The sequence below is a fragment of the Chenopodium quinoa genome, unplaced genomic scaffold (assembly GCF_001683475.1).
Source record: "Chenopodium quinoa cultivar QQ74 unplaced genomic scaffold, ASM168347v1, whole genome shotgun sequence".
NCBI lineage: Eukaryota > Viridiplantae > Streptophyta > Magnoliopsida > Caryophyllales > Amaranthaceae > Chenopodium > Chenopodium quinoa.
The window spans coordinates 1,606,515-1,620,598 of NW_018743212.1; the positions used below are offsets into that span (position 1 = coordinate 1,606,515).

General features: G+C 41.0%; 1 protein-coding gene across 1 annotated transcript; it reads right to left on the reverse strand.

Moving 5' to 3' along the window:
- Nucleotides 1-11,029: 11,029 nt before the first annotated feature.
- Nucleotides 11,030-13,245, reverse strand: LOC110734598. The gene is made up of 4 exons (XM_021914761.1): nucleotides 12,154-13,245; nucleotides 11,917-12,062; nucleotides 11,712-11,824; nucleotides 11,030-11,580 (listed from the first exon to the last, which is right to left on the reverse strand). The coding sequence occupies exons 1-4, from the start codon at nucleotides 13,243-13,245 to the stop codon at nucleotides 11,030-11,032; spliced, it is 1,902 nt and encodes a 633-aa protein (XP_021770453.1).
- Between the last annotated feature and the right edge of the window lie 839 nt (nucleotides 13,246-14,084).

Sequence of the window (14,084 nt, forward strand, 5' to 3'; positions counted from 1 at the left end):
GGGTCAGCGCAGCACACTTCAGGTGCTTCGTCGACACTTCTCTCTCGGCGCACTTCTACATATACAGATCTGTTCAGCTCGGCAAGAGATGAACTGGCAAGTTTGGAGAGTGCATCGGCTTGAGTATTCTGACCCCTTGGGATCAGCTGAACGTCAAAAGTTTTCAGCTCTGCAATGACTGACTTGATCTTGGCAAGATAAGCTATCATGGAGGGCTCTTTGGCCTCGTAGCTGCCGCTGATCTGATATGCAACTAGCTGAGAGTTTGTTTTCAGGCAGACATGATCGGCTTCCAGGGAGATGCACAATTCTAGGCCGGCGATTGCTGCTTCATATTCGACTTCATTGTTCGAGGCCTTAAAAAAAAATTTTAGTGCATACTCAAAGGATTTGCCTTCGGGAGAAGTTATCACCACTCCTGCCCCCGAACCGTTTTCGGTGGAAGATCCATCCGTAAACACGGTCCAGACTTTCTTTTCACTGTCTAGCGCTTCTTGGTATGAGAATTCGGCCAAGAAATCCGCTAGAGCTTGAGCCTTAATGGCAGCCCTCGGACGGTAGCTGATGCTGAATTCGGTGAGCTCAAAAGCCCACTTGGCTAGCCTACCAGATTTTTCAACCTTGCCGAGAACTTTTTCCAACGGCTGATCAGTTAAGACCACTATCTGATGGCAATCAAAATAGGTCCTCAGCTTCCGAGCAGCTACTACTACCGCGAAAGTGACTTTCTCGAGTAGAGGATAGCGAGTCTCGGCATCCGTCAGTGTATGACTGACAAAATAGATCGGCTGCTGACTTTTACTTTCTTCCTTCAGCAATACTGTGCTGATGGTGGCTGGGCTAACGGCCACATATAGGTACAAAGTTTCTCCTTCAGCTGGGCTAGACAGCGTTGGGAGTTGAGCCAGATGCTCCCGAAGCTGTTTAAAGGCGTCTTTTTGCTCTTCCTCCCAAACGAGCTCTTTTGTTTTCGGGAGTTTCAGGGCTTTGAAGAAAGGTAACCCCTTATCCGAAGCTCTGGAAATGAACCTTGAGAGGGTTGCCATTCTTCCGGTGAGCCGCTGAACATCCCGCTTCGTTTTCGGCTCAGGAAGGTCGAGCGCCGCTTTGACTTTAGAGGGATTGGCATCAATCCCCCTTTTGCTGACTATGAACCCAAGGAATTTCCCTGACTTCACGCCGAAGACACACTTCTTCGGATTCAGCTTCATTTGATGCTTTCTCAAGGTGGCGAAAGTTTCAGCCAGGTCCTTTACATGGTCCTCTGGTTTTTTGCTTTTGACGATCGAATCGTCAACATAGAATTCCATGTTTCGGCCCTTTTGATCGGCAAAAACTTGATCCACCAGCCTTTGATAGGTTGCCCCCGCATTTTTCAATCCGAAGGGCATCATTTTGTAATTGTACACCCCAACGTTCGTGACGAATGCTGTCTTTGCTCGATCGTCGGGGTGCATAAAGATCTGATGATACCCCGAGAATGCGTCCATGAAACTAAGCAAGGCATGGCCACTTGTCGAATCGACTAGCTGATCGATCCTCGGCAAGGGATAGAAATCCTTTGGACAAGCCTTATTTAGGTCCGTGAAGTCAACGCACATCCTCAGGTACCATTGGCCTTCTGAACCATCACCACATTTGCCAGCCATTCTGGATATTGGCAAGGTTCGATGAATCCTGCCTCCAGCAATTTTTTGACCTCGGCTGCGATGTCTCGGTTCTTATTGGCGGAGTAATTCCGCTTCTTTTGCTTAACTGGTCGACACGTTGGGTCAACATTAAGCTTATGGGAGATGAGGTCTGAACTTATCCTGGGCATATCAGCTGCCGAGAAAGCAAACACATCTCTGTTGTCCCGAAGGAGCTGAATAAGTTCACAACGGGTGTTCGGATCAAGGTCCATCCCGATTGTTACACATTTCTCAACGTCTCCTTCGGTCAACTCAACTGTTTCAGTCTGTTGGTCCATGTCCATTGCTGATGGACTGGACTCTTCATAATTTGGCCTGCTGCCAATGTCAGCAGGTGTCCCAGTCTTTTTGTTCTTCGGATGGCTCTCTGAGTCTTGCGGCTCAGCTGAAGAGCTAGCCTTTTCCCTTTCGGGCCCTTTACCTCTGGGTACAGATCCTTAGGCCGAAGCACTTAGGCCTTTCGACTTTTTTGTGCTTGGCTCTCTTTCTTTTTCTTTCTCCTCCTCATCCTTGTCGTCATCTGGGCGGCTACTGGATGGCTTGAGGTAGTTGCACCATCGGGCGTCCTTTTGGTTGCCCTGTATCCTTTCGGGGAAGCCGGCGTCTGAGACGTAAATCATCAGCTGATGATAAGTTGAGACGACCCCTTGGATCTCATGAATTATGGGTCTCCCCAAAATCACGTTGTACACTGAAGGAGCGTCAATTACCAAAAATTCAATCATGACGTTCCTGGCTGCCTCATCGCAGCCGATGGTGACAGGAAGTGTCACCTTCCCATCTGGATAAGTTGAAGCCCCGTTGAACCCGGATACCGGGTAGGGTACCGGCGTAAGATGCTTGGGCTTCAGCTTGATTTGATTGTAGGCCTTTCGGAACAGAATGTTTGCTCCGCTGCCACCGTCAACAAGGACCTTACTGACGTCGTGGTTGGCCACCGTGGCGATGATCACCAACGGATCCTCGTGAGGGAACGTAATCCCCCGGCAGTCGGCGGCTGTGAACGTCATGTTCGGCACCGGCGACTGGGGAGATTGAATGTCAGCGTTGTTCACCTGGTGAGTCAAAGCTCTAAGGTGTCGCTTGTGCTCCCTCCGAGAGTATATTCCTCCCGAGATAACATTGATCGGAGGGAATTTCCCCTCCGGCTTTTTACTGTTTTTCCGTGGGAAGTCGAGGTCTTGCCGAGAGTCCTTTGCTGACTTCTCGGATTCTTTTTTCTCGCGGTGATCCGCGATGTATTTTTTCAAGTATCCCTTCCGGACCATGTCCTCTATCTGGTCCTTCAGTTGGATACACTCCTCAGTGTTGTGTCCCGAAGACTCGTGGAACTCGCACCACTGATTTTTATTTTTTCGTTGATACCACTCTGGGAGTGGTCTCGTCTTTCGGTAACTCTGCTCTTCCTTCGTCACGCTGTAAATTTTGGCGCGTGGAAGAGAGAGCGGAGTGTAGGACTCGTATCCGCCTGTGTATGAGGCAGATCTTTCCTTCTTTGGGTCGTTGGCCGAAGATTGCTCCGAGGCCTTTGACTTTCCCTTTGCCTTATGGCCTTGGCCTTCAGACAAGGGTATTTGTCTTTGTTTCCCTCCCCCAAATTGAGGTTGGGTTTTCGCTTTGTTCCATTCTTCGGCTCGGATGAACTTATCCGAGGCATTCAGAGCTTCCTCCAGGGTCTGCGGGGTATGCATGACCATGAAGTCTAGGAACTTTCCGGGCTGAAGGCCATTCTGCATCGCAAAAACGGCTAGCCCCTGGTCCAGCTGAGAGACGCTGGATGACTCGTTACTGAAACGGGTCAGATAGTCTCGGAGGCTTTCGGTTTCCCCCTGTTGCAGACTCATGACTTCTGCAGTAGTCTTCTCTCGGCGGTTTGCCGTGGAAAACTTGCTCCTAAATTTGGAGGACAGATCATCCCACCCTGTTATGGAGCCTTGCTTTACTCCCTTGGAGATCCACGCTTGCGCGACCCCCTTGAGAGTGGTTGGGAAATATTTGCACCAAGTCGCTTCGGATCTGGGGCAAAGATGCATATGAGTCTCATACGAGGCCACATGATCCTTCGGATCCGAGGTCCCATCATATGTGATGTGCGACGGTATTTTAACCGTGGGCACGCGCTCTTCCAGTATCCATTGCTCGAATGGTGAACTGGTGGGTAGCATAACGGCCTTGCCCTTGTTCCTGGCCGAAGGGACCGCGCTCCGCCCTCTTAGAGAGGTAGGAGTGGTTTTCGTCCCTGGCTGGGAAGTCTGGGCCTCGGCTGCAGGGAACGAGAGGCGACTGCGCACGCTCGGTTCCTTGCCGCCGAGTCGGTCGAGGACGCTTCGGCGAACAGTCTCAGGTTCTCGATGAGTAGATTCTGGCCGAGAAGCTGAGCTGCTGCTCTTATGCATTTCTGGTCGTGAGGATGAGGATCCTTTTAAAAATTGAGGGTTCTTTTTCCTCTCTTTTTCATTCTTCCAGGTATCCTCTTCCCACTCTTCCAGTTCCCGGAAGGAAGGAAGCTTCCCACCATCATGGTCTAACTTCCTCCGCTGATGCCGGGTATGCGGAGGAGTTCGATCACGAGGTGGTGGCATATTTTGTGCCCTCATCGCCTCCATGAGTACTGCAAGCGCTCTTGCCACCTCTTCCGAGCTGGGCCCCGTCACAGGGGTCCTCGGCCGAGTATGGGAATGAGGGCGCACAGCCGATGGTTGGCTTTGGGGCACTGAATGTGTCCTATGATCGGACTCACCCCTGCTAGACCGAGAGTGACTCGGCCTATGATGAGAGTCATGAATTACGGGAGAAAGGGAATCCTCCTTGTATGATCCTCCCCCCGAGCTGGCACCCTTGGGAGAGTTCCGGTCCGGCGAGGGTGATGGTGTAGGGATTTTAGGCTTTTCGCCCGCTCCTTGACGGAGGCTTTTGCTCTTGCGGTTCTTAGCCATTGCTACTAAGATAATTGCAAGATGATCTTGGTTAGAAATTTGACTTAAAGATTTTTGAAAGTCTTCCCCACAGACGGCGCCAAATTGTTTCGAGTGAAAACAATGGGACCTTGCCGAAGGTCCGCTGAAACGGAGAAGACTGGATTCGGTCCAAGTTATGTTGGGCCGAAGGTTTCCTGCACAGTAAACACACGTAAACTAGCCTCAAGGGTGTTGCCGAGGAAGGCCCCTCCGATGCTAAAGTCAGTACAATGTGTAGAAAGAGAACACTATGCAAGAGAATTTGTTGCTTGAGGCTTTATTTGAGTATATGAGAATATATGAATCTATGAATATATCCATGAATGTATGAATATTGATGGCTTTTATACCTCTTCATACATGGAGAGGTTGGGCCTTAGCCCAATTGGCTTGCTTTGAGGGCTGACCTTTGACTTTAGCACAATTGGAGAGTTGAACCTTGACCTTGGGCTTTTAATTGAATCATTTAATGCCTAGGCCCAATTAGACTAAATTGGACCCAAACAATATCTTATACATATAGTCCTTTCATTTTTCAAAATTCTTTTCACTTACTATTTATATGCTCAAACATTGAAAAAATTACCGCTTGATTTTTTGTTAAGTTTCTTGTCGTACCAATTTATAACACAATAATATGCAATTAATATATATGTTAATAATTATTTGGTCATAATTCATGAAGGATCAATGATGCCATGTCTTATCAAATGTTATATTGATATATTCAACCTTTGATAAATATGGGCTACCAAATAATATTATATATTAAAAAAAAAAAAAAAAAAAAAAAAAGAGTTTAGTTGTATTATATCATTTGATGAACAATGACCCTACTTGATTTAGATCCCCATGCTTTAATTTGATCATTCTAATTAATTAAGAGGATAGTTTACCATCGGACAAATGTAGCATGATCAATAATAAGTAAGTTGATTGATTTGTTAGACTATTATTGATTGCTTTAATTTGTTTCAATCAATTCTAAATGCGTGGCACAATTTAACCTATTAATTAGAACTAACCTAATTAATGCCCTAGCTCCAAGGCACCAAGTTTCCTAAGTAACGACACATGCAAACATGCTTAAATTATCGGACTATAATACTGTATATTACAGATTACTACATATCATCTTGAGGATAAGAGAAGTTATTTTATCGGAGGTCCGAGCTTAGCTCAATTACTATACAACCAAATATGCCAATTGATTTTTGATCGATGTTATTTTTTTTTTAAATATCCGTATATATGAAATTTTATATGATTCATAAAATGACTAACTAAGATATGAGATATGAAATCCTTCGTCTGAGATTAAGAATACGCTATATATTCACATGATGAACTTATTTAAACTGAATTTATTATACGTTACATGCATGTTAAACCTAATTAACCTCGGTTTCACTTTTATGTTTAATTTACACCTTATTTAAACTGATCATCCGATTCCTATCTTATAAAACTTGATTAGTGCTGATTCTTACTCACCCTAATAAGTATAAATAAAATTTGATACTCCCTGAAGATTGATTACTACAGTGTATTGAAAATTCATGTAGATGTAAGTCATAGTGGACTGATTACGAGGTAACAGCAAAGTTGGTGCTAAAATCGACAAAAGGCAAGACGTTAGCAATTAGCATTAATGATGATGTAACTATAGACTGTTTTGTAGTACTCTAGTGTCATATAATGAACTACAAACCATATATAAACTGTTGGATCAATAACTTCCACGATGATTGATCTAATAATTTGCTACGTACTACTCGTATTACTATTTTTATAAGTGAGCCTTCTCAATACTTCGATGAGCGTAGTATAATGGCATTGTGGCACGTCTTTAAACCATTTGTTTCGACATGACGTTTCGTTTCTTGTTAGGGCTACGTTAAGTACATACAAAAATATCGTAATTACGTATATAGTAGTATAATTTCCCGTTTTAATTTGTTTCATCCTACTCTTTTCAATTCATATCATCTAGGAGTATCCTTAAAAACATTTATGTATCTTGTCGATATTATGTATCAAACTATCAATTAGTTATCAAATTGGACAATATATTGGATAATATGATAATGAGCAAGGTTATTATTCATAGTTCACATGTGTGTGGTATGCCATGCATTATGTTCTCACTCACTATTTTAAGAAGTCTTTCTAATTTATCAAATTTGTTCTCTTTGACATACATGAGCTACATTAATGACCTTTGAGTAGTCATCACTATATGTTGAGTAGTAACCAAATTGTATGTTAATTGTTAATTAACACGTTATATTAATGGACTTAACATTTTGAAAATAAAGTGATCTCTAATTTTTAAATAAAATGTCCAATAAAAAATAAAATACTACGTAATAACAAAACTCATTAACCAAAAAGTCAATTATATAAATATCTACAAACGATGAGGTAAAAAAAGAGCAATCAAATTGATAAAAAAATATCAATTCGATCAACTTCTATTAGATTATTCAAATATATATGAGTAGTAATAATAATCAATAATAATTTAAAAAGAGATTAGGAAACAATTGAGATGGATATTATAGGTCATTATAACAATAACTACAACAATAATTATAATATAGTAATAGTAATAATAATAGTAATAGTAATAACTGGATTTTCATTGGGAGAATTAGAGACAGATGTCGTTACTTTGCTCAAACGGGTGTGGAAGTTCTCCCAAGCTCAGGATGCCGGGGCTCGAGTAGCAACACACATCTTTATTAGGATTGGTAGTGCCCATAGTTAAATGAGTGGGGGCCCAGATTGTTTCTCGACAACCTACTAATAATAATAATAACAATAACAACAACAACAACAACAACAACAATAATAATAATAACCTATGAATGATAAGGCTTACCGTTCTGTTTTTTGTTACCGGGTTGGGAGTTCTTTTGTTCTCCGTTTCGACATTGTGCTCTACTTGATCAAGGGTTTTTGATGGGGATCATGCAGTGTCTTGTGCTGGGATGGTGGGTATTAAACATCGACATAACGTTGTGTGTGATACCCTTGTTGATATTTGTTTTCGGTCTGGGATTTCTGCAAGAAAGGAGGTAAACGTTGGGTTGACTGGAGAGAACGATGGGGCTCTTCGACCTGCAGATGTGTTGCTTTATTGGGACAGAGGCCTTGATGTATGTGTTGACTTGACGGGGTTTTCTCCTTTAACACAATCTGGGTTGTTTGACTTTGTTCTTAGTCGTGTTGTGTCGACTGCGGCTCAGTGGAAGCAGGACAAGTATGCGGCTCGTTGCAGGACAATTGGCTATGATTTTCTTCCTTTCTCCTTTTCTTCTTTGGGGGAATTAGATAAGGATGTTGTTGCGTTGCTGAAGCGGGTTTAGACGTTTGTTAGGACTTAGGATATTGGTGCTCGTGCAGCTGTTCACATCTTCAGCAGAATCAGGTTCGCTATAGTTAGAGGGGTGAGGACCCAGATTGTATCTCGGCTCCCCACTAATTTCTTGTAAATTGATTGACTTTGTAGGTTTGATGATGATAATAATAATAATAATAATAATAATAATAATAATAATAATAATAATAATAATAATAATAATAATAATAATAATAATAATAATAGCAAGACATTGGGGCTCGTGCTGCAGCTCATATCTTCACTAGGTAGGCTTTGCTATAGCTAGAGGAGTGGGGGCCCAGATTGTATCTCGGCTTCCCACTAATTTATTGTAGGTTGTATGACTTTGTCTCTTTTTGAGATATAATAATAATAATAATAATAATAATAATAATAATAATAATAATAATAATATAACTATATAAGATAATAACGGTTTATCCAACGCATGCCCATGGACACATGTTACAGATAGAGCAAGTAACAAACATATATATATTTTGGCAGCTTCAATTCGCTACCAAAATTTTTAAAAAACCAGTAAAACAAGGAGTAAATTAAATAGCTAGCGAAGTGATGAATCTCACAGGCCAGGAATAATTATCAATTTATTTTAATTAATCACGAAAAAATTCTCATTTTTCCGTATATTTGTCCAAACAATAATCTTATAAGAGTTACCTTTTATTTCTTAATTACCATATGCCCATAGACACAAGTTAGCAAATCTAAAAAAACGAAACAAAAACACATTATTGGTGTATGATCACTATTGTTTATAATTAGAATATAGTCATATTGATGAGTAGTTAATTGCAAGGTAACTTTTCAACATTGTAAACGAATAAACGAGGAAAACATGTTTAGATAAAAAGTAGAGCGAGACATACAATATGATAGAAGATCCCTAGGGCTCCCTTTTTCAATTGTGCAGTGAAACATGTTTGGATAAGAAATAAAGGAATACAATGTTATGGAGGAAGATCTCAAGTTTTTTCACTTTTAGACAATTTGATCATGATTATTCACTATTTTGGAAATTGGGAAAGGTGGTTCTTTCTTTCTATGCCTCCTCCTAAATGGTCCCGTAGTATGTACATTAAGGAGTATGAACAAACATGAAATAACTTTGAAAAAAAAGATTCTCATACAACATCTTCCGATTTAAAGGAGTATGTGGTTAAATATATTGATTTTTGTTAGCTTTCTATTCAAACCCTTATTACAAAAAGGACACCATAATAATATGAAAAAAGCTAGAGGAACTTTGTATATACCACAACGAGTACCTCATATAGCACTTTATTCTTTGGGAAAAAAGCCTTTAATTGAGCCACTAAAGTAAAGGACAAAAATTTTTAAGAACCAAGCCTCTCAAATTAAAATGTCTAAATAAAGCTTGATTGAGACATTGTTAATTAGACAAAGTATTAAACATGAATTGTTGAAGACATGAATTTTGGCTAAATTGGAAGCAAAAAATTAAATTTGGGTTTTCCAACTAACTAAAATACAACATAAATAGCTTCATCAAACTATCCTATTGGCCCCTTTAATTATAAAGTTGTTAATCTGTCATGATCGTTTTACCAACTTATAAAAATGTTGATCTGACAATATTTAGGCCCGTCTAATTGGTTTATCAATTTTTTTATATATCCGCCCAAAGGTTTTTGATTTATACATTAGGATTAATTAAGTGGACCCCATCCAAAGCTCTTAAAGAAAGATGAGAATTGAACAAGAGTATTCGAATTAAGGGATGGTCATATACAAGTATGCAATACTGTATATGCATATCATTTCTCTTGCTTGTCATAAAAGAAAGAAAAAAAAAACATTTCTCATGCTCGTTTTCCAAGTCAGTTACTGTAGAAACTTTTGTATATTACGTCCTCTGTGTTTAAATAGAAGAAACATTAACCTTTTATGGTTGTGATTAAATAAATGAAATATTTTTTTTTACGGCTATTTCACCAAATGTCACTGAAAAATTACGAAATTCATCAAATGCCATCGAACTTTTCAGAATTCACCAAATGCCATTGACAACTAGTATATTAACACAACGTGCCATTAATGATGCCAGGACGTTAGTTGGCCGTTAATGAAATTCTTAATTCATGAAATGCCATTGAGAAGTTTATATATTTCACCAAATGCCATTACTTTTATGTTTTGTTTCCCAGAAAAACCTCTGTTCATATGAAGTGTAACGGCTAGTTAGTTTGAGTTTTTTTAAATTTTTTTTGGACATAATAGTCGTTGCACCGCATTTGTTATATATACAGTAGACTACAACTGTTGTAGGAAATGATTTTTGCAAAATCATGAGATTCATGTCAAACACATCCTCTTCATAACATGAGTATGCGTATGTGAGGGTTCCAAATAAATTGTGCAATTGTGGTAGAAAATATGCAATTAGAAGCTCAGAATCAACATCAAATCCCCAAAGGCTTTATTATAAGTGTGCTTCAAATGGTGCAAGGTTGTGATGCATGAAGAAGGTCAAAGCATGGGAAGTCAAAGCAGGGGAAGCTGTTATGCAAGGGATGGGTCAGGCCAAAGCAATGTACATGAAGAATTGAAACTGTTGAAGAAGAAAATCAAGCAACAACAGAAAGTCGTGGATTGTATAATTAAATTAGGGGTACTGATTTGTGTAGTAGTGATGTTTGTAATATTGAAGTAAACTATTGTGTAATTGGATTGAAATTTAATAAAAACTGAAGTTATATTTTGTGCCCAAAAAATTGGTTCCTGTTCAAATCATGTACCCAAAAGATGCTTCCTGTTTAATTACAAGTTTATAGTCAAAAGATACTACACAAAATAGCACACACAACACTGTCAATCTTCAAAAATTACATGGAGAAACTGGGTGTGCACTAAAAACAGGAGAAACTTTGCATTCATGCTGCTTTCTTTTTTCTGTTGTTGGCTTGAGAGGTGGTGGCTGATGTGCTTGCTTCAGTTGCAGCCCTTTTCTTCCTTCATGAACAAGTGACCTTGTTGTGTCCCAACTCACTGCATAAGCTGCACTTTACTGTTGCATGCCTCTTCCCTCTCCTAGATTCATTTGGCCCTCTTTGTCTTTGCTTCTTTGGTCTCCCTGCAGCTCTTTTCACCAAAGGGGGCAATATGTCAGGTAGGTTCCCTGATGGCCATTGTGATGGGTCAGGCATAGGGTGCAAATGCTCTGCATAAGTGAGCTTGTATGCCTTCCCTTTGAAACAGGGGGCTACAAAGTCTGCTGGTTGCAGCCTCTGGTGGTATATGACCCTCAGCACATGTTTGCATGGAAGTCCAGAATGCTGCCATTTCCCACAACCACATATGCCAGTGCTCAGCTTGATGGGAAAATGGACATGTTGGTCTCTGACCTCAAATTCATCCCCACCACAGGGAATAGCAAAGCATAACCTTGACTCATCTGATCTTGTTTGTAGAATCTTGTCTGCATACTCAGTCAGGTCCATATCCCCCATGGTTAGTGATTTGTCAAACCTTGAGCCAATCCTCTTCATCACCCATTGCCTTATAGCTTCAAAACAGTATGCAAAAAAAAAGGTGTTAACAACATGGATTACAATATATTTTTGTGTGTTCAGCTTCAAAACAGTATGCAAACATAGTAGTGTTATGGTTCAAAACAGTATGCAAAAATAGTCGTACCTTCAAGTATTTTCAGAACTGGTAAATCTCTGTATGGCTTGGTGCATGAGTTGAAAGACTCCACAAAATTTGTTGTGTTATGGTCACAACAGAGGGAAGGATCAAACTTATGCCTTGACCAGACCCCAGGGTGCAACTCTCTAAGTACTCAACAGCCTTAGGGTTGTATTCTTTTATCTTTTGCATTGCCTTGTTGAACACATACTCGTTGTATGCATCAGCTGCTATCCAGAACAGCTTGTGAAATGCTGAACCACTAAATCCTTTAGCCTTGCAGTTCATGTATAGGTGCTGGCAACACACTCTTCTTGTTGCTCTAGGGAATGTCTCATTAATTGTTGTGTCAACCCCCTGCATACAAAACAGTGTAATGAGTAATTGTTAAACATGAGAAACTAAACTAAGAGTGACATGTAAGAACAAGAATATGAGGGTGGATTACCTTTATTCTGTCAGAGATGAAGGTCCAATCATCTCTCCTACAACCTTCTTTCTCAAACAAGCACCTCAAATTCCTAAGAAAATAGCCCCAACTGTCAATACTCTCAGAACCCACCACTCCATATGCAATGAGAAAAATCTCATTATTCCCATCAATCCCAACAGCAGTTAGCAGAATGCCCTTGAAATGTCCACTCAGGTGGGCTCCATCAATGCCAATGAATGGCCTGCATCCTCTCAAGAATCCCCTTAGTTGGGCAGCAAAAGAAAAGAAACAGCCCTTGAACCTTGGGGGCTCAGTTGCAGTGGCCTCACCCCATGTGACCAGGGCATAACTACCTGGGTTGGTCTCCTTCACCATTTCAGCATACCTAGGCAACACTGAGTAGGCCTCCCCATAACCACCATGGATAATCTCCTTGGACATTTCCCTCACCTTGTACAACAGCCTTTTCTTCACTTGTAGCCTAAACCTTTCCATACAAAGTTTCTGTAATGCATCAACTGGTATGTCAGGATTGGCATGAATGTCTGACTGAAGATGCCTACACATCCACTGAGAACTCACAATTGGATTTATTTCCAATCTCCCACAACTACTATGCTCTCCTGTTAGAGACTTGATTGCCCAGCTGATCTTGTCTTTCATAGTGGAGGCATAAATCCTCCAGTTGCATGTGTCAATAGCACACCTTGCTATCAATCTTGTTGGGTCACTCTTTTCTAAATAAACCCCAAACCCTTCTTGGACACAGTAGTCCTTAAACACATCCAAAAGTGACTGCCTGTCTGCAAATATGAGCCATGGCTCTAAAGTGATGGATCCAAACTCCTGATTGGTCCAAATTTTGCCATTTTTATATGTTTTATCCATTGCTGAACTGCCATCCAAAAAATCCTGAAACTGCTTCTCTGGAACATCATCATGAAGGTCATCTGTGTCTCTTTCATCCTCTATGAAATCACAGAGATCTGCCTCATCATCATCTTCCTCACTGCTAGAAAGTATATAATCATCATCCTCACTGTCACTTCCAAACTCATCAGAGTTTTCTTCAGAGTTTTCTTCACTGACAGGAACATTTGTAGCCATGTTCCTTGCTAATCTCCTCAGACTGACACCAACCCCCTTACCCCTTGCTAGAAGCAGTCTTTTTTGACCTAAATCCCTCAGGTCTTGATCTCCCCTTTTTTGCTGGAGCAGATGGTGGAGGTGGAGGTGGGACTTCTGTTTCTTCACTGACAGGTACATGGGAAGGATCAGGGGAGGGTTGTGGTTCAGGGACTGGTGGGGAGGGTTGTGATTCAGGGACTGGTGGGGAGGGTTGTGGTTCAGGGACTGGTGGGGAGGGTTGTGGTTCAGGGACTGGGGAGGGTTGTGGTTGAGGAGGGGGTTGGGATCTTTTTTTGGGAGTGGTTTTCTTTTTCCTAGGAGTGCTTTTTTTCCTAGCTGATGGCTTCTTGGGCTGGTTAAAAGGAGAGGTTGGTTGAGAGTTTTTTGGTGGAGTTGGTGGTTGTGTACTTTGTTCAGGTTGAGGTTGTGATGCCCCAGGAAATACCACATCAGCTTCTGGGGTGGCAAAAACTCTAACATATTCAACATCATTTATCTCCTCTGCATTTACAACAGGAACCTCAACTGCAACTTGATACTGTTGCTGTTCCATAAGCTCCCTCTCAGCTTCCTGCTCTTCAACCACCCTCTTGGCCTTTTCCAGTTCTATTCTCTCCTTCTCAGCCTTTGCCTTAAGCCTTTTTTCCCAACTAGCTACAGCATCCTTAAACACCACACTAGGTCCACTCTTCTCCTCTAAGAACACTTGTATTGTTCCCTACCTACATACCAATCCCACATTTGCAGCATTTGAGTATCCCCAGTTAACTATAACTTCCTATTAGTCCTAGGAGGCATTACATACAAACTAAAGTATT